This window comes from Phaseolus vulgaris, chromosome 1, assembly GCF_051622355.1.
Source record: "Phaseolus vulgaris cultivar YP4 chromosome 1, ASM5162235v1, whole genome shotgun sequence".
Classification (NCBI taxonomy): domain Eukaryota; kingdom Viridiplantae; phylum Streptophyta; class Magnoliopsida; order Fabales; family Fabaceae; genus Phaseolus; species Phaseolus vulgaris.
The window spans coordinates 52333060-52356175 of record NC_143498.1 but is presented as its reverse complement, the minus strand read 5'-3'; the positions used below and the strand labels follow the sequence as shown (position 1 = coordinate 52356175).

General features: G+C 30.4%; 3 protein-coding genes across 3 annotated transcripts; all 3 read right to left on the bottom strand.

The window, feature by feature from the left end:
- Window positions 1–459: 459 nt before the first annotated feature.
- On the bottom strand, window positions 460–4518 carry LOC137814971 (ARM repeat superfamily protein). The gene is made up of 2 exons (XM_068617950.2): window positions 4028–4518; window positions 460–1610 (listed from the first exon to the last, which is right to left on the bottom strand). Exons 1-2 carry the CDS (start codon window positions 4336–4338, stop codon window positions 758–760), a joined length of 1164 nt encoding a protein of 387 aa, XP_068474051.2. The 5' UTR covers window positions 4339–4518; the 3' UTR covers window positions 460–757.
- Window positions 4519–13667: 9149 nt separating this feature from the next.
- Window positions 13668–15846, bottom strand: RSL1 (RHD SIX-LIKE 1). Its single transcript, XM_068619331.2, has 5 exons — window positions 15164–15846; window positions 14625–14726; window positions 14447–14512; window positions 14301–14366; window positions 13668–14168 (listed from the first exon to the last, which is right to left on the bottom strand). Exons 1-5 carry the CDS (start codon window positions 15800–15802, stop codon window positions 14052–14054), a joined length of 990 nt encoding a protein of 329 aa, XP_068475432.1. The 5' UTR covers window positions 15803–15846; the 3' UTR covers window positions 13668–14051.
- A 4120-nt stretch (window positions 15847–19966) lies between these two features.
- LOC137816252 (uncharacterized) lies at window positions 19967–22553 on the bottom strand. The gene is given in 8 exon segments (XM_090296953.1): window positions 19967–20119; window positions 20506–20705; window positions 20784–20978; window positions 21073–21286; window positions 21409–21465; window positions 21617–21751; window positions 21754–21888; window positions 22491–22553. Coding segments are annotated over 7 exon segments (897 nt in total). The 5' UTR covers window positions 21793–21888; window positions 22491–22553; the 3' UTR covers window positions 19967–20062.
- Between the last annotated feature and the right edge of the window lie 563 nt (window positions 22554–23116).

Sequence of the window (23116 nt, the reverse complement as noted above, 5' to 3'; positions counted from 1 at the left end):
GTAAATGAAAAGGGTATGAACTTTAGGGTTTATTATTAAAATTTTGACTAAAGTTTTGCAGTCGTGTCGCACTCGCATTTGAAGTATGTGCGAAGAAAGTAGCCAAACTATAATGGGGGACATTTCATCACTTGGTCGGTTTCTCCGCCGGCCCATTTTCACACTTTTATGCAACATTTTATCTTCATTTTCTATTTCCAAAAAACATCCTTAAATATGTCTTCAAATAAATTCTCTTGGTTTTTCTAATATTAACTTGCAGATTCCAACCCACTCAGCCTCTAACATACTTTTAATTTAAGGTTTTTCATTTAAGTGAGATCCATTGTCATATACGTTGTTTCATTTTAAATTTTAAAATTCAAACTGTTCTATTTTAAAAATATATAAAATCAAAATTAATTTAAATATTAAATTTAATTTATTAAGATAAAATTGCATGATAGTAATGAAGACAAGTACAAGCAACATATATGTCATTGCATAAGTGGAGAACAACAAAATTTTATACAGCAGTTTCTTTACAAATCAACTACAAAATCATGCTCTTTACCACTGACAACTTAGTTTATTGATAATCACCAGTCACTCGATACCTCCACAATGGCCTGGACTGGCATCATACTTCACTATGTATTATTCCTTCTTTTTTTTTTGTTTTCTACTCAGGAAATTTACCTCACAAACCCCAAGTGCAGAGACAAAAAATAAAAGAAGAAAAGAACTGAAAAAAGGCAGAGTTGGGCAGCGGCAACTATCATTTTGAAGAAACCTCAGAAGCACAGCCAGCTATAGGAAGATCACTTGGGGTGCACACGAGAGCCCTTTGTTGTAAATGCCTCAGACTTTGTTCCATGCTTACTTGAACCATCTCAGCCAGCATCTTCTTTGCTTTACCAGATTGATCATCCCCATCAATCTGTGATATGATGTTGCATACTATATTCTCCAGAGAGTCAGGTTGAATTTCAGATCTCGGATAAGGAGACTCTCGCAGTAACTGCAAAAGGGTGCGTGCTTTTGACTGAGACTTGGGTGTCCCTTGAACAGTAAGCTCAAGAAGTCCTGGAATGACACCTTCTCTTAGAATTGGTTCCCGGTATTTACATCGATCGCTTTGGCACATTGTCAACAGTGCTCCAACAGCATGCTCCCTACTTTGAAGAGTGCCACTTTCAAGAACTTCCACAACTGCCAGAACCCCGCCTTCCTCAGATGTCAAGGCAGTTCTGCCCTCATCATAGTCCACCAAGGATTCTATCAAAGCGCAGCATTTTTCAGCTGTTTTTGAGGACTTTTTACATTTTTTAAGAAGATCAACCACGGAAGGGATTGGGTTTGTCTCAAGAATGGTTCTGAGATTAGTAGGGTGTGTTGATAAATTAGAGAGAGCCATTACTGCATCAGCTTTAGCTTGAGGGCTTCCGTCTCTAAGGATATCTACAAGAAGAGGAATGGCACCACAAGAACTGATAATTGGTTTGTTGGTAGAAGAGGCAGATAGTGTGAGCAATGATGCAGTTGCAGACTCCTGCAGATTTAGATTTTGAGACTTGAGGAAACTAACTATCGGTTCTAATGCACCAGCCTCCACAATACTGATTTTGTTCCTGCAATTCCAATTGAAGTAATGAATACGATTGAATTATGACTAAAAAAATTATCTAGCAACAAGTTTAAGCATCTAATACTTGTATAATGGTAACGCAACAAAATAAAATGCACAGGGTACAGAAAACAAGCCAATGTTTAGTTCACGATGAACTGCTATAACTTCATCCAGCTATATAATGTAACATCAGATCTGCCAGACAAAAGAAATTGAAATCCTGATATATTTTAGTAATTGGAGTTCACTCTTAAGTTAATGCATTATATTCAATCACAGCCTGGAACATACCCAATCTTGTCTTAGATGCAGAAGACTAATGAATGATGTCATGGTACAATGTGGAAACAATAAAACTACTAATGTAAGCAAGAGTAGAATAAGATCTGATTCCCTTTGTTGAACCCTCTTGTGGTGGTTAGATATTAGGTCATTTACTTCTTGCTATGCACATACTTGTTCATGATGCTGGCTCAAAACACCTACCTAAATGTCCCAGAAAAGAGAAAGAAACAAGAGAGAAAGGGAGGGAGGGAATGGATAAAGATAAACACAAAAGAAGTACCGGTTTCTCTTCTCAAAAGGATCTAGATTGACAATAATCGTGTAATAAAACATGAGCCAAAACAAGAAATTTTAGGTGTGCTTGTTTTGTATAGGTGGAAGATGCGAAAGTAGGAATTTGGAATGAAAATCACTTCACAATTGTTTGGTATAGCAAAAATAGAGGTAGGTTGAAAAAGGAGTGCAACTCGATTACGCTCCACCCCACAAATTTTGGTCACTCCTGGAGCATGAAAGTGATTTTTTACCCTCTATCCAAGCAACAATGGGTAAAAATAAAAACCTTCTACCCCATCCTTTGGTCCCTCTTTTACCTTCCCATTTTCAACCTCACTAGACAAAAGCAATGAGGAGAGGAGTAGGCAAAAAGTCATTTGAACATCACGTTCAATGCAGAGATCTGAACCATCTCTATGAAAATTAAGCACACAGTTGTTAAATCACTAATTTAAAAGCATTGAAGAAAAATAAGATAACAAAGAAAATAGAATTCTCCCATTTCTATATTCTAAAAGTGATTAATGCATGTTGAATAGCTTTCCCTTTTAACCCGTTTGGTAATTTAATCATTTTCCGTATATGATAAACAAATATGGCATAATTATTCATGTAGATGACCATAATCGGAGTAAGCACACCGTTCTCTAATATTTTAACCCTTTATGCAAATATTTAGTTTCCAACTAGAAGCGAAAGCAAAATAAAGGAATTAAAACTGTTCCTTTAGCTAGAAGGTGAAATTTGACTCTAAGCAACGAGCACTAAATGATATAAAGACCACTTCCGCAATAAGACATGATCGAAAAAGGAAAAGAAACAAAAGTAAAAAAGAAAGAGCACCATGTGAAACAAAGGAAATCCACCTCGCAATCGGATAAGTTTCAACAACAAAAAGCATCCAATTCTTTCTTGTGTGATATAGCATTAGCATGCATGCATTTCAGCCATCAAAAGCAATTATCATTCACAAAGCAACGTACTCGATATTCTAGAATTCGCAAGATAACACACCTCTCACCACAACACGCAAAATAAATACTAACAACATTATTATAATTAATTAATTAATAATTATATAATTATTATAATAATAATAATAATCAATAAGAATAATAATAAAAGGTAAATACCAATTTGATGGTTTATTTTCTAATTTCAAGAAACAAAATATTGTGTAGAGTCCAATCAACCAAAAAGAAATATGTAACTCTTGCATTTCAAGGCATGATAAAGTGGTTTTTGCTTATTTTCTATCAAAGATGGAAACTAACTACCCCTCCCTCCTCCCAAGAGAAAAGTGAGGTATACCATGAATCACCCATCATCATCATCTTTTCTAACAAACATCTAGGTACTATAAAAACGAAAACTCAACTATCCCGCTCAAAAAAATATAAATAAAGAAAAGGAAACTAGTACACAGAATAAAGAGCAGGCAGAATCAGAATCACCGTATATGCTATACAATACTATACTATTGTTATGATTATGAAATACATCAAATCCCAATTGACAATATTTAATTCCAAATTTTATATGGAATCCCAACTCGATGGCTTCAAGGTATCGCATATGTTTCATAAAGCGCAAATTTCCAGAATAAAAAAAAAGTGCGTCAAACAACAACCAACATAGAATTGATCATAAAACCGTATAAATTAAAGAAAAAAATTAAACCCACTACAAATAAATTAATCACACCAGAGAAAAAAAAAAGCTAATTAGTCAAGTATTTAAGGGTTTCCTTAATTTTTCATAAAAAAAAAACACAATTAGTCAGAATTTTGCACTGTTTTTAATTGTGGGGAGATTAGAAAGGGGGGAAAGGGAAATAAAGGAAGGGTAGTACGGTACTTTTCGTCTTTGACGGCGAGGTTGAGCAAGGCGAGAAGAGCGGATTCGTGTGACTCGGGCGAGTCGACTCGGAGCATAGAAACGAGTGGACCGACAGCCTGAGACAGTTGGCGTCGACAGCGCTGGGACGTCTTGGTGAGTCGGCGGATGTCACGAGCGGCCTGGAGGCAGAGATGGGGCTCGCCGGAGTTGATGAGGTGCAACGCGCGGCGTACGGCGAGCGGCGTCCGTGGCTCCTCCGTGTCGAAAGTGACACCGTCGGAGGAATAAGAGGAGGATGATGAGGGAGAGAGGGAATGGGGACTCTCCATTAAGGTGGTAGCGAGAAAAAGTAGAGAGAGAAAGAGAGAAAATATCTGTTTGGTTTGAAGGGAAGAGAGTGAGAAACGCAAAGTGTGTGGTTTTGGTGTGGAGGCTCCTGGGAGAGGCGTTAAGCAACAGTTATTTGTAACATACAGAGAGAGAGAGGTGTTGGTTTGGTAGTTTGGTAAAACATTAGAAAAACTTCCGTATATTTATTATTTGTTTTTTATTTATATTATATTATATAATTACACCATTAACTATTATTTCATGGGTTTATTTTAACAACAGGATTATATCCTTTGAAAATAGATTGAAGTTTCAATGTTATTAACTAATTTGAACAAGAAACCTTAACCGATCAACTTATTCACCTACATTAATAAAGTGATATAATAAATCACAATTTAGTTAAAAATACCGTATTATATCAACAAGTATAATAAATAAGAACATGTATATATAGAAATATTTTTATTATTATTATTATATTACTTATTATTCTTATATTGTTGTTTAGGCTCTGTTCTTATGTTGGTCTAGTCTTCAATGGACGTGTTAGACTATTTTTTGTGGGCCTTGGTTAGGGTACATTATTATTTTTTAGATTTGTGCATACTTGAAAATGGCAAAAATATCCCTTCCACATGTTTTAAATTGGTTTTTAATATTTTGAAGGGAAAATTGATTTGGGTGTGATTGAAAATTGGAAAAGGATAGGATAGGATTATTTATGAGGAGCAGAATATGTGTAATAACATAAAAGGACATAGAATATATTCTTTTATACCGTTCTCCACAGTGGTAGCTTTGTTCAATTTCAAACAAATGAATATTCAGTACATAACAAAAATGAATATTCAAGTGGGGAAATTATAAATCATACCGTTGTCCAATTTCTTTTTTTCTTCATTCTAAAACAAATAAAACTTTATTTGTTAAACCATATCGCTTTAAAAACAATTAATTTTCTTCTTCTTTTATTGATGTTTTCTTTGACTTTCAGAAGTTGGATCTTCTATATAAACTTTAGTGTATATGGGTCTAGGCTGATTCTTGATTATTGGATATGGATTATTATTAAGGTACTTGATCAAGTTACACTTTTAGATCTTACGTTTAAAATTGTTCTATAAATATAAATATGTGTATCTGTTAGATATTCCGATAATATATACACTAAAAATTTATATTTAGGGAGCATTGTTACTAGTGTGGGTGAATAGAGAACATTAGTGTGAAACATGAAAATCATGAATGTCACCTTAAAAATATGCTTAAGGTACGGAAAGAGACACCTAATTGGAGGATGGAAACTCTGTATTTCTATGCACTTTTTCCACATGCAATGGGTGAGTGAGAGTGTTCTTAGAATACAAGTTTTGTATTTACAAAAGCAAGAACATTTCAATATTAATGTTCCTTCCTTCACCTTCAAGTCATTTTTCCACAAGGTAACCATTTCTTTTTTATTTTTTTCTCCCTTTTCTTGGGTTTTTAATTAAACAATTGAAGTCTTTTTAAGGGGCTGATTAAGAGTGATTTGTTTTTGACAAAAAAATTCAGTACTATTTCTTCAAAATTCGTGTACTTGAACTAAAAGCAGAACAAAAGAGAAAGAAGAAAATAGTAGCAATCGCCATAGTTTTTGAGTAATTATTTTCCAGATCATGTCATGATGTACCTAAGTTGCAGGTTTCCGAAAATTGCGATTCTCTGCTCTAGATTATTATTCCATTATTTGTGAGGCTTTTATTGTGTCGGTGACTTTCTTTTTCTCTTTCTTTATATTGTTATGTACTTCTTTAATGGTCTTTTTCACCTATGCACCCCTGCGTATTCTTAGAGAGCTGTTAAATATTTATTTTAATTAATTCAAATTTTGAAAGTGATATTTTTATTGTAATTAGTTTATATTGAATTTAATGATATTTGTATTTATTTTCTATAATTTTTCTTTCCTTTTTTAAACTCTTCATTTTTTTATTTACTTTCTTTACAATAATTTTCTTTTCTTTTTATCCTACTACTCCCATCTCATATATATATATATATATATATATATTAAAATTCATATGAAAATTAATATCTTTTTATAATGCTCTGTGAATAATCTATATAACTATGGATGTGATAATATTAAAAACTGTAGTTATATCTTGAAAACATAAACCATAACTTTAATGGTTTAGATATTCATTTACAAAAAGTATTATTTTTATAAAAAAAATCTCTTAACTTTCTTCATATTTACTCTAGTCTTTTTAAATTTATTTTGGTCATTTTTTTCAACTAGATTCCAACGAGACGATGAAGTTACGATCATTTATAGCCAATCAAAAATTAGTTGGAAAAAAGTTTATATTTTCAAACTTTGTGTCTATTTTTCTTTTTTATTATACAAGTGAGTGTTTTGGGGTTTTGTCTCTTTTTTCTTTAATTATTATTGCTTCGCAGATAAGTAACATGAAAGAAAAATTAAGAATTTCTAAAATTTGAGTTTTTTAACCGTGGTTTACTAAATTTGAACAATTTACCCATTGAATTTTGACTATGAATGGTTGGATTTCAATTGAGTATTTTTATATATTTTTTATAGTTTGAGTGTTGATAGGACAAATTCAAAATAAGTGGCACAAAAAGCTTGTTTCCATATTGTAGTTGTGTATCAAACTATTTAAATTTGTTTTTCTTTTTATGTTTTGGATATATTGTTTAAATGTTATTTTCGTGATTCTTGCACGGTTAAGTATAAAACATAATCAGTTAAGTGTTCAATTGATTGGTTAAATAATAAGTTACTCACTCAATTTGCGAATTGAAGTTTTAATTATTTATTATTGAACTTTTATTACTAAAGTGACAAGTGTTTGGTCATGGGACGAAAAATCAATAATTTGAGATAGTTTATTTGGTATAGCAAGAAAGAGAGACTCAATGTTGATTCTTTTAATTAAAAATATATTCTTCAAACAATAGTAGTGTCTTTGAAATAATGTAAGATGTTATTGAAGTAATATAGTGATTAATTATATTTTTATTTAAATTAATTATTTAATAATTTTGTATAGTGTGATATATATATATATTAATATTATTTTTGTTTTGTTTTATTTTATATATATTTTTAACATATAAAATATGAGTTTGGAGAAATAGTATGAAGTTGTATCTTTATATTTTAGTTAAAATTATATATTTGGAAATGTTGCATGTTACCTTTAAACACTTAAAAATGCAACGGTAATACTTTTATTTTGATGTTAATTTATTTATTTGATCTCCATAATTGAATAAATATTACTTTTTAGTCATTATTTAAAAATTATTATTTTTAATCTAGACATAATATTTTAATCTGCTGTGAGTTTAAACAATAAAGGTTAAAAGAATTTTTAAATTATATTTAAATACATTTAAAATTATTTAAATAATATATATATATCTTAAAAATGACGATTTTTAAATATAGAAATAATTTACGAATTTAACGTGTTTAAATAAGTTTTTAATTTCTGCCAGAGTTGCTTATGAATGATTTAAAATTGAAGGTAATTTATTATATAAATAATTCTTTTAAATATACATTAAGCAAATTGAATATTGTATTTAGATTTGTGATGATGATAATGATTAGTAGAAGGTTTAACGGAAGAATTTGGAGCCTGAAAGTGCTCTCATTTTAAATTTGTCTTTATGTTGGTGCGATGTGAAGTGATGCAAATAAACGATCAGAAAAGAGACACGTCATATTTTGAGGCCAACACATCGAATGCGCATATCACGTCATATGGATTTCTTGTCTTTTTTTTTTCCTTTTTTTAAAACTAATTTTTTTTCCTTTCTCTGAAAGGATGTTTTTTTTTTACAATTTTTTAGTGTTTTTGTTTAATTATTTTAGTTTTTTTATATATTTAAATTATAATTTTGATCAAACACTCAATTTTTTTTAATTAATTAAATTATTAGGGCATCTTAAATGGACATGCTAGAGTTGGGACTTTAAGAAGCAAATAGAAATACTAAAAAATTTAATAAAAAAATAATTTTTTTTAAAAAATATAAAATTATAATTATGTAATAATATATTCAACAAATATCCAAAATTCATTTATATAATTAATCATTTTATGTCATTTTACAATCAACTAGTTTATGAACTATTTTATCAAACTCGTTTAGTCCAATAAACTAGTTTATATCAGTTTGAAAGTTATAAACTAAAAGTTTATATTTTATATTTATAACATAATAACAAATTTAATATGAAAATGAATTAAACATTTGGGTTCAGTGATTACATCGTAATCAGAACTTTCGAAGCTTTTAAAGGCAAAAAGAAAATGGTGAAGCTTTTATAAATGGAAACCAATTATTAGGTGTGAAGCTGGATCAGTGTCCATCATGGTGAAGATAAGACAGGAACAGTAGCCAATGGTGTTTGCATTTGCATCCATAAATGGAGCTATTATCCACTAATTGTTGCGTATGAATGAGGCCAATAACACTTTTCTTAGCCAATTTAGGTTCATAAAAATAAATTAATAACACCTAGAATAGAAAATTGTAACTCTATAGTTTTAACTATTAGATTTAATAATAATAAATCTAGCGGCTATTTGAACTCATTAATCATAAATTACTTAATATCCCAAACTACCTATGTCTTAATACACTTCCATTAAAATACTTCTCAATTAAAAATTTTAGGATAAAAATTTCTATATTTATCAAACTTATATAGACACGTATATAAAACATCATAATCACGTTTATATATGATACCGTTTGACTAAGTGAAGAAATAATATATAAATTATTTTTTATTTCGACTTCTAAATAATGTGGACGGTATTGGTGTACCAAAACAAATTTGAGACATATTTTCGTTTCTACTAAACAATATTACTGTTGAAAACTCAAATCTAAAAAATAATATTGTTCTTATGAATTGATCATCGATATTTATCGGAGTATCATCGTAGGAAAAAGTCTTCACATTCTCTAAAGACTAAATCACTAAAACTCAAAAGAAAAAGACTATAAAAAAACTTATCCGAATTTTAACCTAGTACTAGTCAGAAAAACAAATATTAAAAAGATGAATTACCACATTCAAATAGACAATAATAAGATTAGTATAAGGATTAATTAGTCATAGTTGGTTTTGAAGCTTTTCACTATGTATTGTTGGTCTCTCTATTAGCAATAAAGCAGTGAAGGTGTTCCATGAGAAATTTGTTTTGATTAATCTTTGATGGTTTTGACATTAATTAGTAATATTGAGATAAGATATGAAAGATGACATTCCAAATAAGCTAAAACCCTATTGTCTGAAATTATGACGCTATCTTTTTCCTCATCAATCATTGAAAGGAACGTAAAGCCACACGTGCCACCCAACTCTCAAATTGCTTCCTCCTCGATTATCGTGCCATCCCGGTAAATGGGCCACGTGTATATGTGAGATGTCCCATGAAAATTATATAAAATTATATATAATAAATTATTGTTGCACATTTAACACCAATTGTTATGCTTTTACACTTTATTTATTATCACCCCACGTTGCTGTGAATTTGAATAGTTAATTTTGTTATTTTAAATTTCAAGCTTTAAAATTTGTGACAGAATAATGATGTTTACCAAACTATGAATTTGGAAATCTATTTGTGAACCACCGCATTACATCATAGAAAGAGAGCTATGTCTCTGAAAAATATGACATGCTCATTAATCATAATTCAGTTCTGATTTATCTTTTCACATAACAAATAAATTATAACTTAATTACCACTTTTTCTTTGCCGTTCTTCAAGTCAAGTTCAGATTTGGCACTACACATGCAAATATTATTTAAAATTTGAAGAATACACTTGCCAATTTCTTCATATTCTCCTTACAAAACTTTTGGTGATTGATTAAGTTAATTAATTAATTATTAGTATGTTATTCTAATGTTGGGGTCAACTGTGGTTAATCTACTTGTTTATTTGCTCAATTATTGAACTCTGCAGTCCTTGGCATTCCAAAACTGGAAAATTTTAAAATTATAAAAATTGAAAATAATAATTTTAGGGAAAAAAATGACTGGACAAAACCGTAGTTGTCCAACTTAAGTTGCCCCTTTCCCCCTTTGTCTAGTTTCGTATCTTCGAAGACGTGATATACTTAAACATATTCAGCAAATGACATCTACTTCTTCATTAATCTATTATAACTCAATTTTATAAAATTAATATTCTCATATTAAATTAAAACGTAAATTTTAATTTAATTTTATAAAATCAATTTATAAATTGAAATTTATACTGTCTTAATTTTTTTAGTTGATGTAGAGTCTATAACTTTTTTATATATTTTTTTAATGTTTTATCATTAAAATTAATTCATTTAATTATTTAAAAATATAATTATCAGAAGTTGTTTATTATAATATAATCAATTCTGTATTAAATTATAACTGAACACAGTGTAGAGTTAAATATTGTGATTTCAACGTAATTATTTTATTATTATCTTTGTACAGAATTGATTATATCAAAGCAATTATGTATTATATTTTTTCCAAATTATTGTTACAAAGTGTGGAAAGTTTAACCTTAAATGTCCTTTTTATTTTTTATATATATTTTTTATTTTCAATTTCTTTAAATTTGCGGAAGGTTGGGTTCTTAAAAGCACAGGTTATCGCTAATAATATTAATCAAAAGTGTGAAAGCACTGTAAAATAAAAACTCTACACTGTGTTCAGTTATAATATATAGGTAAGAAACAATTATTGTTTACAAATAAGGTTTTAGAGTTAAATCTAACTCCAAAAATATTCAGATTCAGAAGATATGAAGTTTGGCAAAATAGTTCCAAAAACCAATGCATTGAATCTCTCCTTATCTAATCACGAGGCTCTAATCTTCTTTAGACTAGGTAGATTGAACTCTTCAAACTTAAGCTTCTCTAATTAACATCACTCATTTCATGCTTCTGGAGTTTTTTTTTTTTTCTATGTGGGTAAACTTTTCTTTTAGAAGGATTATCATGATTGTGATTCTTTAATTAGTGATAGAGTTTCATGATCACTTGTGTTCTAAATTATTGAATTTTGAGATTATCTGAAGGAATTAGAACCCTTCATTTTTATCAAGAAATTCATCACCTTTTTATGTTATGACATAATCACATTATTACAATTTACATGTTTAAATTTTTGACATATAAGAACAAAATACTATTATATATTTTAGAAATCTTTCATAACTTAAATATATAATTAAAATGAAGAATATAAGTAATACTTAAACCTAACCATGTGTATATATAATGAATCTTCAAAAGTATATTATTAGCTTAATTATAAGACTATATTTACTCATATTAATTTAATAATATTTTTAAGTAGAGATAAGTGAATTTTATGAATACACTATGATGAATAAATATATTTTTTTGACATTAAAAAATAGACAAAATGGAATGCCAAATGGGAATATATGAAAACACATAACTAACAATTATTTTTGTGGAGAAGAAGATGACATTTGGAAAGTAGTTATGAAGGGTGATGATGTTAGGAAAATTTGTTACAACTTACAAGTGTGTCTGATACACCAATCTCTGTCATGCCCTAACATCACTATATATGTTGATAGACTTACAAGTTTGGGATGGATTCTAAAATAAAATGTGTTTAGTTTGAGGACACTTGATGATTGCATTCGACTTTTTTATAAATAAGTTTGGTTTGCTAGAATATAGGTTTTTTTTTTTTAATTTACATGAGTTTTTGTTCGTCTCTCCATCGCTTTTATTTTTTTAATACAATTTTATTCTGTAAAAAAATTTTATCTGAAAAATATATATATTTGTTGAAATATAAGGTATGGTATTTTCATAATAATACTTTTTAGAGTGATGTTTTTTACCAATCGGATCTGTACGACCGATTTGAAACTAAGTATCCGATCAAGACCGACTGAGACCATTACACCCAACCAGAAGGTTAATAAGACTAATTAAAGATCAAACATTAAGTAGTATATTCTTAATAATGAATTAAATCCTTAATAAGGTCCAATAACAAAGAATCCATAGTAATTATATAAATAAACACAAATTTCAAAAGTTACGTCATCATCCCGTACTAATTGCACTGAGTGTCGAACACGAAGATCTTACTTAAACGTCAGAGTGCATTTTGTAGGTACTATCCAAATCCGGAATTCATGGAGATGAGGAGTAGAGAAGTGAGAGAAATGCAAAGAGTTTTGTACCGGTCGGCCCCGAACGACCGAAGGTTGCACATTAAATAAATAAATAGACACGATACTATGTGACAAATAAGCAGTTATAACTACCGTTGAATGAGTAAAAAACACTTCGTGAAGCACTTCCTTAATATCAGGAAACCACCATACACGATCCAAATACCACTAAGCATGTCTTTAGCAATCAGTTACTTGGCCCACACGAGCCAAGACCCAAGTCAACCTACAAAAGGAACTTCTGAAAGGGGAAATGTACGTTTTTATAATATCAGATAAACTTAACTAAACACTAGCACTGACTTCAGCGTCAGAGTGTAATCGCAGGTACCCTGCCGACCGGACAAACGCGCGTATGAAGAAGAATGACTAGAAGAATCAGAGAGCTGCAGGCACGACAACAATTGTGTATCGACGTGGATCAATATTAGTTAGACCCTGACATCCACACAGGTACAAGTTAATTCGAAGGGAGAGAAGAGCAGACCGACCGACCACCAAAAAGAAAGACAATCGTTTTCTTGGTTCCAACACTTTGGAGAATAATTTTTAATAATAATAAAAAAAAATAAGAAGAATGTAGTTACTACTGCATGTCACTTAATTTTCTTGGCTTTCTCATTGTGACTTTTCCGAGTAATAATGTAATGATTCAATGAAGATGAAATCTAGTTTCTTTATGAAGCATTAAAGGTTTCTGCTTTATATATAGAAAGCCTGAAATTATGGAGAAGATGATAACATGAGGTGGTCCCAATATCAATGGCCGAAGCTGAATGCCACATGTTTGATATCAGACCAAGGAACGCGGCTTCTTATTTTATTTTTACTTTTCATTGCTATATCTACAAACTACACTATTTATCTGTATAAGAGACGATGACAAATCTAACGGAAAACTCAGATGGGTTCAGTAATTAAACAAAAAGTTTTGAAACTGATTAATTTGCAACACCGTGAAAAACTATTATCTAGTCCCAAATCATCATATTAGTTATGGTTCATATTTTTTCACAGATGAACAATTTATGATAATCTTAGGTAGCAGGCTAACAGTTCATTCTGATATTGTCAAATTCAGAGAAAAGTCAAAGTTCAGTTTATGATTTTATTGCATTGTTCTTGGCAGCAATTGGTATTGAGACAAATTCACGTGATTGATGTCCTCTTGAATGCTAATAAATATGCATGCAGAACGTAAGCTAATATAGTATGCATAATCGTTAATAAAGAAGGAAAATACTCTAGATCTAGTTGTACAACACTTCATTGTAACTAATACACTGTAGAGATATAGATATTTTCATTATTTTGCTAATTAAATTCTAGGGAAAGATAGAGGCACTGGCACACACTGCAAGATATTGGTTTAGAAATCTGAATTTGTAGAATGCCAAGCTAAAAACTCTCAGAGCAAGGATTTTCTTGTTCTGAAATTCTGTGCTTGAATTCTTGTGACATTAGTTTAAACTTCTCTCTCTTTGTGATGAACGAATGACATCGATGACTTCCTTTACTTGAGAAATATCAGGAGGTTTTCCACCTTGCGCAGGCCAAAATTCATCAGTTGCCAACACCTGCACCATTAACAATGAGAGAACAAAGATGTTACCATTATGTTTCAATTCAGAGCATTATATAGTTTAGAGCAAAACGAAGTTATTGTTCACATAAAAAAACTATATATCAAAAGTGTTTGAAGTACTCACTTTCACTTGAAGTTGAAGAAACTTTACATAGCTAATTGCTTTCTCCAGCATAGTAACCATATCAACCTGCAAATTTCATCATCAATATCATTCTGTTCTTGTAGTATTGCTACAAATGAAGTGAAAGAGAAAGAAAAGAAAAGCACCTTGGAACCGTTGGGCACTAGTTCTTGTAGTATCTTCAATCGTTCACTTATCCTCTCTCTTCGATTCTGCGAGACAAACATTCTATATGAACATTGAATTCTGGTTTTGCTTAGTTAGCAATCAAAACTTTGTACTTATATCTATAACATAATAAATTGACTTAGGATAGAAGCAAACCTTGGCGGCCACACTTTGAGGATCCTTGGATGGGATTGACTTATGTTTTGGCGTTTTGCTCCCACTTGAGCATTGCTTCTTGGCAGCTTTCATGCTCTCTCCCTGCAAATTCAAACCCAAATATATGACTTCCAACTCTTATATATGACACAACAGAACAATATCCATCATCGAACTCCTTTCAGTATACCTAAATCTTACTATACTAAAAAACAAACTATAAAAAGAAACTTTACAAAAACTCACTTAATTGAAAAAATACAAGTACAATGATCAATGCATTACTCAGAATAAGTAAAGCAGTCAAAAACAGATTTAGAAGTTACCCAGCACCAAATCTTTAACTGGATTAAGGTGAACAATTTTCGAATCATAATCACTCCATTTTTTAAATAGATAGTTAGTTATGAATATGTTTTTTATGTGCGATAATGACAGCAACGTTGAAACTAAAAAGCTGGTGCATGTTAAGGCTTCTATTACTAGACTGATCCTAGTAGGGATGAATATGGTTTTGGTATGATATAACAAAGGAATACCATTGAAGGGCGCTTTTGCAGCACAACCTCTCGTGCTCCTAACTCGTGGAGGCTCCTATGATTAGGGATAGTTGGTGCTGAGTAGAGCCACCCTGATGAACCTTCTCCATGTTGATTCTCTTTTGCATTATCGACTATGGAGCTATAGCCACTAGCAGTTTGAAAGCAATTGAAATCCTGCACTAGGCGCATGTCTTTAGTGCTTCTTGGACTAGTCTGATTCCAATGGTTATGGCTTTGATGCAAATTATTCTCCCAAACAGAGTACTCTTTCTGAATATTATCTTTCAAATAACAGTTGTCAGGGACCAACCTGTTGTGCTGAAAGCTAAGCAAAGATTCACCAGCTTGCATGAGATTACTGTACCCTTTGAAATTTATCAGCGATTCTTCTTCATCAAGCTGGTAATTTGTGTCCTTATGAGTATACCCTTTGTCACAATGCGTTATACCTGAATCATTGCTGAGACCATGCGTAGTTTGGGAGCCATCTTCCTCTTCTAAAGCCGATTTGTGGTACTCATTGACTCTATGAACAGTGACGGAGGTAGTCTCCACAGTCTCACTGAAAACACAGTTTGGAACCTTGGTGCTCATGTTTGAATTATGTGGAATTTTTTGGTGTTTGGCCAGTGCCATTAGAGAGATAAAGGAAGGTTTGTTTGGTCAAGAAGGAATAGTGATGGAGGCTTATTTGTAGATGTCAAACATTAAACTCAAATGTTATTTTATATAATAATGGAGATGGGAATAGTGTGTGTGTGACAGAAATATTAAGTATGGGGAAACAAGAAATCAAAATGTAATAGTATAATACTAAAGGATGCTATGAGTTTCCATGATGTGAGATTAATTGATGTTCATATTGGGATTGTTAGCTGGCAGAAGTTAATGCATTGAAATGAGAGAAGATAAAAACATTGCAAAGTAGCACAAGGGTCGCCGGTTCCTTCGCACAGATCCAACTCTCTCCTTGAACAAGAAGCTGGAGCTTCTTCAGGTTGCTTCTTACATGTTTCCTTTCACTCACCATCACCACGTGGAGTTCTGTTTTATTTTATACTTTATGTTAACATTCTGTGTTGCTGTCTACAAATACTTATTCAATAGGTAACAACACTCATTGGCATCAAGATTTTGCATTTGTTCCATTTATGTACTTTTGATTCTGAACTCTTTTTGGATGTAGTGAAATTACAAATAAAGGAGGGGATATGTATGGGTTTTTTTTAAAGATATGGATTTTTTTTTATCGGCAAAAAGAAAGTAAATGTGACCTACTTAAGGAGGGGTGGTCCATCACTAATACAACACTAACTAGAAATTTCCTTAACACACAAGGCTACCACAACAGCTAATTCTCCTCAAAGAAACTAAAAAATATCTAATCAACCTAAACCCTTCAACCGTTTTTAATCGAATGCATACCAGGAGTTCTAGACACCAATCCGAGAAAGAAAAATCCACATAAGACAACTTTGATGTGATTCAATACCAAACATTTAATTGTGCCAAAGAGAAAAATTTCAGAATGGTTAATTATTTCACCTTTAAAAATAAAATTATTCATATGTCTCCAAATCTCGCTCACCAACGCAATTCACGTAGACAAGTTTAACCATTATATTTCTCTTTCAATTTATTTTTAATGATTTACTTCTCTAATATGCCATCAAGGAGAAATTATCCTTTCACACTCATATTATTCAATTTAAATTTTAACTAAATATCTTAATTTAATACTTAGTTGTTTTTGCTTTTGTCCATTCTAAAAAGGGAGAAAAGTCAACACTGCATGTACAAATATAGAAAGTACATCTAAAGAAGAATAAAGAAAGAAATTGAAATTGAGGTCAGAAGGTTACGAGGAAGCACACATGTGACAACTAAGTAAATTGAAAGCCTGAATTAGAATAATGTTAATATTGGCTAAACAGTACATACAAAATATGCTAACTAGTTATTATGCAAAGCCATTAAAAAAAACATAAACTTCAAAGAAACAAGTCATCATTATATGAAATTTTACATGCACAAAAAATATTATATTTCTTTTAATAAATAAATTAAAAGAATACTTAATAATATTTCAACTCTTATACAAGAATCAAGAAAACCTCATCACTAATCACTAAAATACATTAGATTTAGGCTTCTTTAACATTCAACCTCATCTAAACATAACTATTCTATACCAATTACTACACAACTAAGCTCTTCTAAATTATAAAACTACTTTTTGCCTTATTTTAAAAAAAAAATCTCAAGTCCTTCTACACTTGAAAAAACAAAAAAGAAAAGGGAACCCAAGTATCTATGGTATAAGAGAAGGTGTTTACTGCAGATTTATTTACATACAGACACTCTGTTGAGTCAAACACAGAACAACTAAAACCATCTAATCTTAAAAAAAAAACAATCAATGAAGCGTGAAGGTATTTTTTTATAAATTTTTTTTAAAAAGAACATTTAAAGATGTTCCAATCTTATTAAAAAATGTTATCAAGCGTAAAGTAACATTCATTACATTCTTTTGTCAAACATGCATTCATTTAAATTTTAAGCCTTTGGTCTTGATTTAATGACAGGCTCACTTGCAAATATATAAATGCAAATAGACTGAAACATTATATATTATTAATTAATGCTAAAATGCAAAAATATATATGAAATGGCAATGACTTTTTGAGTCTAGCATGCCACAGTTTCCTACACTAACCTAATGTACTAAGTTAAGAACAATTAGTCTATGATTAACCACTCTAGTTAATTAATGATTAACTACGCGCAATGAACTATTTGGCTATCCCATCCAACTTTAATACCTTATGATAATGCAAGTTTTTCCCATATTTATAAATCATTGGTTAGAAAAGGTTTTAGAGTTTGACTTGTTCATAATTGCATGCACACTTTTAATACATGTGGAGATGTCTATAGCTTTGTCAAGAACAATTATAAGGTTGAGTTACAGCTAAGCATAAATGAAATAAAGCTTCTAAACAGATTATTCTAAGTAGTTATTAGTGTTGTATTACAGTTTTGGAGGAACTTTTGTGATAATGTTAATTGTGATAATGTTAATTTTAGGACACAAAAAGTAGTAGTTCTCTTGGATCTTGTTAGAAAAATGGAAGATCTTCTTAATTATTGAATCTTATTTTTATATAAAGTTGAAAAAAAGCAATTATTTGCAGGCATTTTAATTCTAAATAGATAGAAGTCAAAGAACTACATTAAGTGTATATATAAATTTAGGATGAGAGAGATTATACATAATTGATGAGAAAGAAAACCTTCATACCTAGAATATTTATATAAGAATTTACATTTACTTTAGAATGTTTATATAAGAATTTACATTTACTTTAAAATATTTATATAAGATTTTATATTTACTTTATCACAAGAATAAATGAGAGATAAATGACTTGATTATATAGAGGAGAGTATTTACATAAGAATTTACATTTACTTTATCATAAGAATTAATGAATTTACATTTACTTTATCATAAGAATGATGGGGAGATAAATGACTTGAGTAGATAGAGTATAAATAGAAGTGTCATATTTTTTTTAGATTTACTAATGAGAAAGATCTAATGTGACCCAATCTTTTGAATATAAAAAATTTAAAGGAGAACTCGACCCATTTTATTTGTTGGTATTTTGCAAATGTTTCTCACAAGAATCATGGCCTCAGAGTTATCTAAAGAAATTCATAACTATTCGAAAGGAGAATATGAAATAAATGAGAAAATTCCAAACATAAAATAATATTCACGTTAACGTAAAAATGCTGAGTTTTATGAAACCACATAAAAGAAGTGTAAATATTATGATAATTTTGAAATATGCTTAATATAATAATAGAAAAGTCACCTATAAACTTTATTAAATAGTAAAGTCATACAACTTTTATTTTTAATAACCTTACAGTACCATATTGTACTACTTTCTCAATTGAAGCATCAAAACCCAAATCAAAATATTTATATAATGTGATTGATAAGAAAATTTTATATATTAATTCATTTTTATAAAGAAAACATAAAATGTTTTATTACACAATATATGAACTAAAATATACATTCATTTTCTCCTAAAAATAGAATATTACTTAATAAGATACAAATAGCTGGTAGTTATATGTAAGTATATGTAGCTAATTAAGATATATATTTTACAGATATGAAAATCTTAACTAAATACGATATGATAATTACAATCTATTTTAGCGGCGGAATAAAGAAAAATCCTACACTTCGTTTCGCTTCAAATATTGGTACATATAAATTCCATATATTCAACTTAACAAGGTATTTTAAGAATACTTTATTGAAAAATATCTTTCTTAGAAAATGTACTATATTCATACTTTTTTCATATCTTATCAATTTTTGATTTCATTACTAAATAAGAATAATGTTTTTTCTGAAATTTTTATTTTTTTTATATAACTACTAATTATAATGATTTAAGAATGCTGATAAAAAAATAATAATAATGATTTAAGAATATGAAATCTAAATCAACACGTTAATTTTTAAATATTATATTATTATAATAAATTTGTGAAGTAATTGTAAGATTAATCAATGACCATCATCACACTAACCATAAGGGAAAATTACTTTTGACAACCCAACAAGGATGCCATAACTTAGAAACAACTTGCAAAATGAAAGTTAACAAGAACAAGATTGGCCATATCAAAATAAGTAATAAACAATACCAAAAACAACAATTTGTCGTCCGATGATTCAAATGCATAAGAGAAATTTCAAAATCCAAAGCATCTCAAATTAAACTTAATATAAAAACATGTCCAAAAGCATCTCAAAACAACTAAAAATATGTCCCAAAAGCATTCAATATAAAAGTAAAAGCCTCCCAGCTATATATCATGCTCATGATGCTCAGCCTCTGCTAAAACAAAATGCCTATTCTCAATCTGCAAATTCCAACAACAAAGCATTCATCAGTTAATAAGAATTAATAAGTCTACAACTAAACCTAAAGTTTACATACATATATAGCTTCATATCTTTAGTTACATATATAGCCACTAAAGCAAGCATATCCACCTCACTCCAATATATTTACAAACTTATTTTACACAGAAATACCAACAATGGCTCATCTTAAACATGCATGGTTGAATTAAGGTATATTTAGAATAATGAGAAGCATCCACGAACCAGAACAAAATCAAATGACACCATGACTCCTTCTCTTTTACTATTCATGGGCTCATTTCAAAATTATAGGACACATAAGGAATGCATTGAGAATATAGTATGAAATTTTGTAAAAAAATGAGAAATGAATAAACTTAACTGATTCCAATCGCGTCCTCTTGCTACGCTTGGACCTGATATTTGTCCTCCTTTTTGAACCTGAACTACCATCACCAGTAGACAGTTCCCATGAACCAGAAGTAGCAGTAGACTGTTCTTGACTTGGAAGGAGATTCAGTTGTGGAATCTCAGCGACAGTGGTTTGAACGGGTGACATATTTTCAGGCACCTGAGATGGAACTGCAACAACAAATGGTACATTTTTAGACATCATAGACTGTGGAGAAGTCGCAGGAAGTGAAATTTTTGGTCCATTACCATGAGCAGCTACAACAACTGCAGCCTCCTTATTCTTATGACTCAGTGAAACATAGGTATTTTCCCTACTTGTCATGGCGGCTGAAATGGAATTGGTTGCACCAATTCCAAGGGGTTCAATTGGTTTGATTGCACCAGGAAGTCTGTATTTTGCCTTCATTGTCTCGTAAAGTAATCCTGAGGTACAACCATCTGCTATAAACATTCAATTCAATTAGTCATTCACTAACAAAAGGGAAAAAAAAGCTAAAATGATTTAATAAAGCACTGTTAGTAAAGAATACAGTACCTAGCATTGTCACTATAGCATGATATGCTGCCAACTGCTCAGCAGTTTTTTTGTTTTTGGCAGTAGTGCCAGTGTAGTGTGTACCATTGAACCTCACAGATGATACAAAATGAAGAGGATGTGGTCCTTCTAGTTGAACAATGTTGTATTCAGGCTTTTCCAAATTCAGTTTACCAGCATAATCATGCAAGATAGCTTTGGAAAATGTGATATTCTGGAAAACAAAAATAAAAAAAAGGTAGAATTGTTTCCACATTAGCAACACATTCATTTTTTAATATGGTAATTTGATAAAAAAAATTGTCACTATTCAACATCTTTTGTGTAAAAACAAACAGTTGCTAATACAGAAAACAATATCCATAATGCATGGTACAATTCAATTTCAAATGCCTGAATCAAATAGCACCAAACAAATTACTCAAGGAAAACCATTGTATAACACATGTAGTAAAAGATGAGGTATTATGAACACTTAATCTATCTTTGCTTAAAATTAGTTATCAATTCTGAAACTTGACATAAAAATTAAATTATAGAATACCTCATGAACCACAGGGGGCTCATCATCTTCACGATGTTCTTGCAGGCTTAAGAGTGCAATTCTAGCTGCATCCTGCTCAGCAGGCTTTCGTTGAGAGAAAAGGTTGGGGGAAGTGTAGCTCATTCCGTCCACCGTCACTGTTGACCTAAACCTCGGATCATGCTGAGCCCACTCATTCACAGTCACATACATGGGAAGTTGTTTGTTTGACCTTTGAGTGAATGTTTGCAAACGATTCTTGTAGGTCTCTTCCAATTTCAAAGGCATGTTTGCTGAGATCAAATCACAAGAATACAAATCTTTTGTATCAATTTACATTCAGACCAAAAAGACTACAAAACAACCCTAGTAAGCATGCAATAAAAGTAGACCACAGAAAACCAGTTTACTGAACATAATCTAACTACAGAATGTGCTCAAAGTATAATGAACGTTTCAAGCTCTATTAACTTTTCTAAACAATATTTTTAAGAAACTCCGAAAGGATAAACACCATCAGTTGCTTAGGCCACACTACAGTTTACTCACAGTTCGCAACATTGGCTTTGAAAGGATTTTCTTTAAGATATCAAAATTAAATCTCTCACAATGAAACACGTTCCACTGGCCAAATACATCAACTTCTTCACATTGGACTAATTTTTGACTTTTAAAAGGAACTCATATGATCATACATGAGGTCCATAAAAAAACTACATGTAAACTCATGAAAAGTCCATTTTATTCATACAACAAACACATAGCTGCAAGAAGTTTCATTCACACACAGATCTTAACAAAATTGAAAAGCTAGAATAAAAGACGATCCAATGAAAAAAAAAGGTACAAACTTTGGTGTTGTGTTCTTGAGAATGTAGAGAAATGGTATGCTTACTCTGTGAGAAAAGAGAAGAAGATGATGAGGGAGAAGGAGAATGAGGTTGTGGGGGTAGCAAAGATGGGAAATGATAGTTGGTGAGGTAAAGATGAAGGCAAATGAACGTTAGGAGTTTCCATGAAATGACGGAAAAAATTTAAGTTTGAAGTGAAGACAAAGATTTGAGTCAACTAAAGAAACAGTTTCACATAAACGTTTCACTGGTAAAATGATGATTTTTTTTTCTTCATTATTATTAATCTATACCAATTAATGAAAACTGCCACTTCCTTTTTAATATTTTATTTCAAAATTAATATTTTTCATTAATTACCTTTAGTAAACTTACACCGTTTTAGTTGAACTTTTATTTAAAAATAAAAATTTAATATTTCATTTCTTATTTCCTTCCGTTATAGATTAGCTCTTATTCACAAATAAATGTATTATGTAAAATATTTAATTTTTAATTATAAAGTCTTAATATTCCTATACTATATTTTTTTTATATCATGTTTAGACATTATTATGAAACTTGACATCTCAGCAACTTGACATCTCACTTAGGCTGATCACTCAAATAACAACTACATAAAAAAATTATTATTAAAGAAAAAAGAAAAGAAATACAAGTAAATATGGAG

Coding starts and splice junctions, on each gene's coding strand:
- LOC137814971 (XM_068617950.2), bottom strand. CDS start 4,338: ATGGAGAGTCCCCATTCCCTCTCTCCCTCATCATCCTCCTCTTATTCC. Junction 1,611..4,027: donor CTCGCCGTCAAAGACGAAAA/GTACCGTACTAC, acceptor TTGGAATTGCAG/GAACAAAATCAGTATTGTGG.
- RSL1 (XM_068619331.2), bottom strand. CDS start 15,802: ATGGCACTGGCCAAACACCAAAAAATTCCACATAATTCAAACATGAGC. Junction 14,727..15,163: donor TGCAAAAGCGCCCTTCAATG/GTATTCCTTTGT, acceptor TTGAATTTGCAG/GGAGAGAGCATGAAAGCTGC. Junction 14,513..14,624: donor CTCAAAGTGTGGCCGCCAAG/GTTTGCTTCTAT, acceptor TTTGTCTCGCAG/AATCGAAGAGAGAGGATAAG.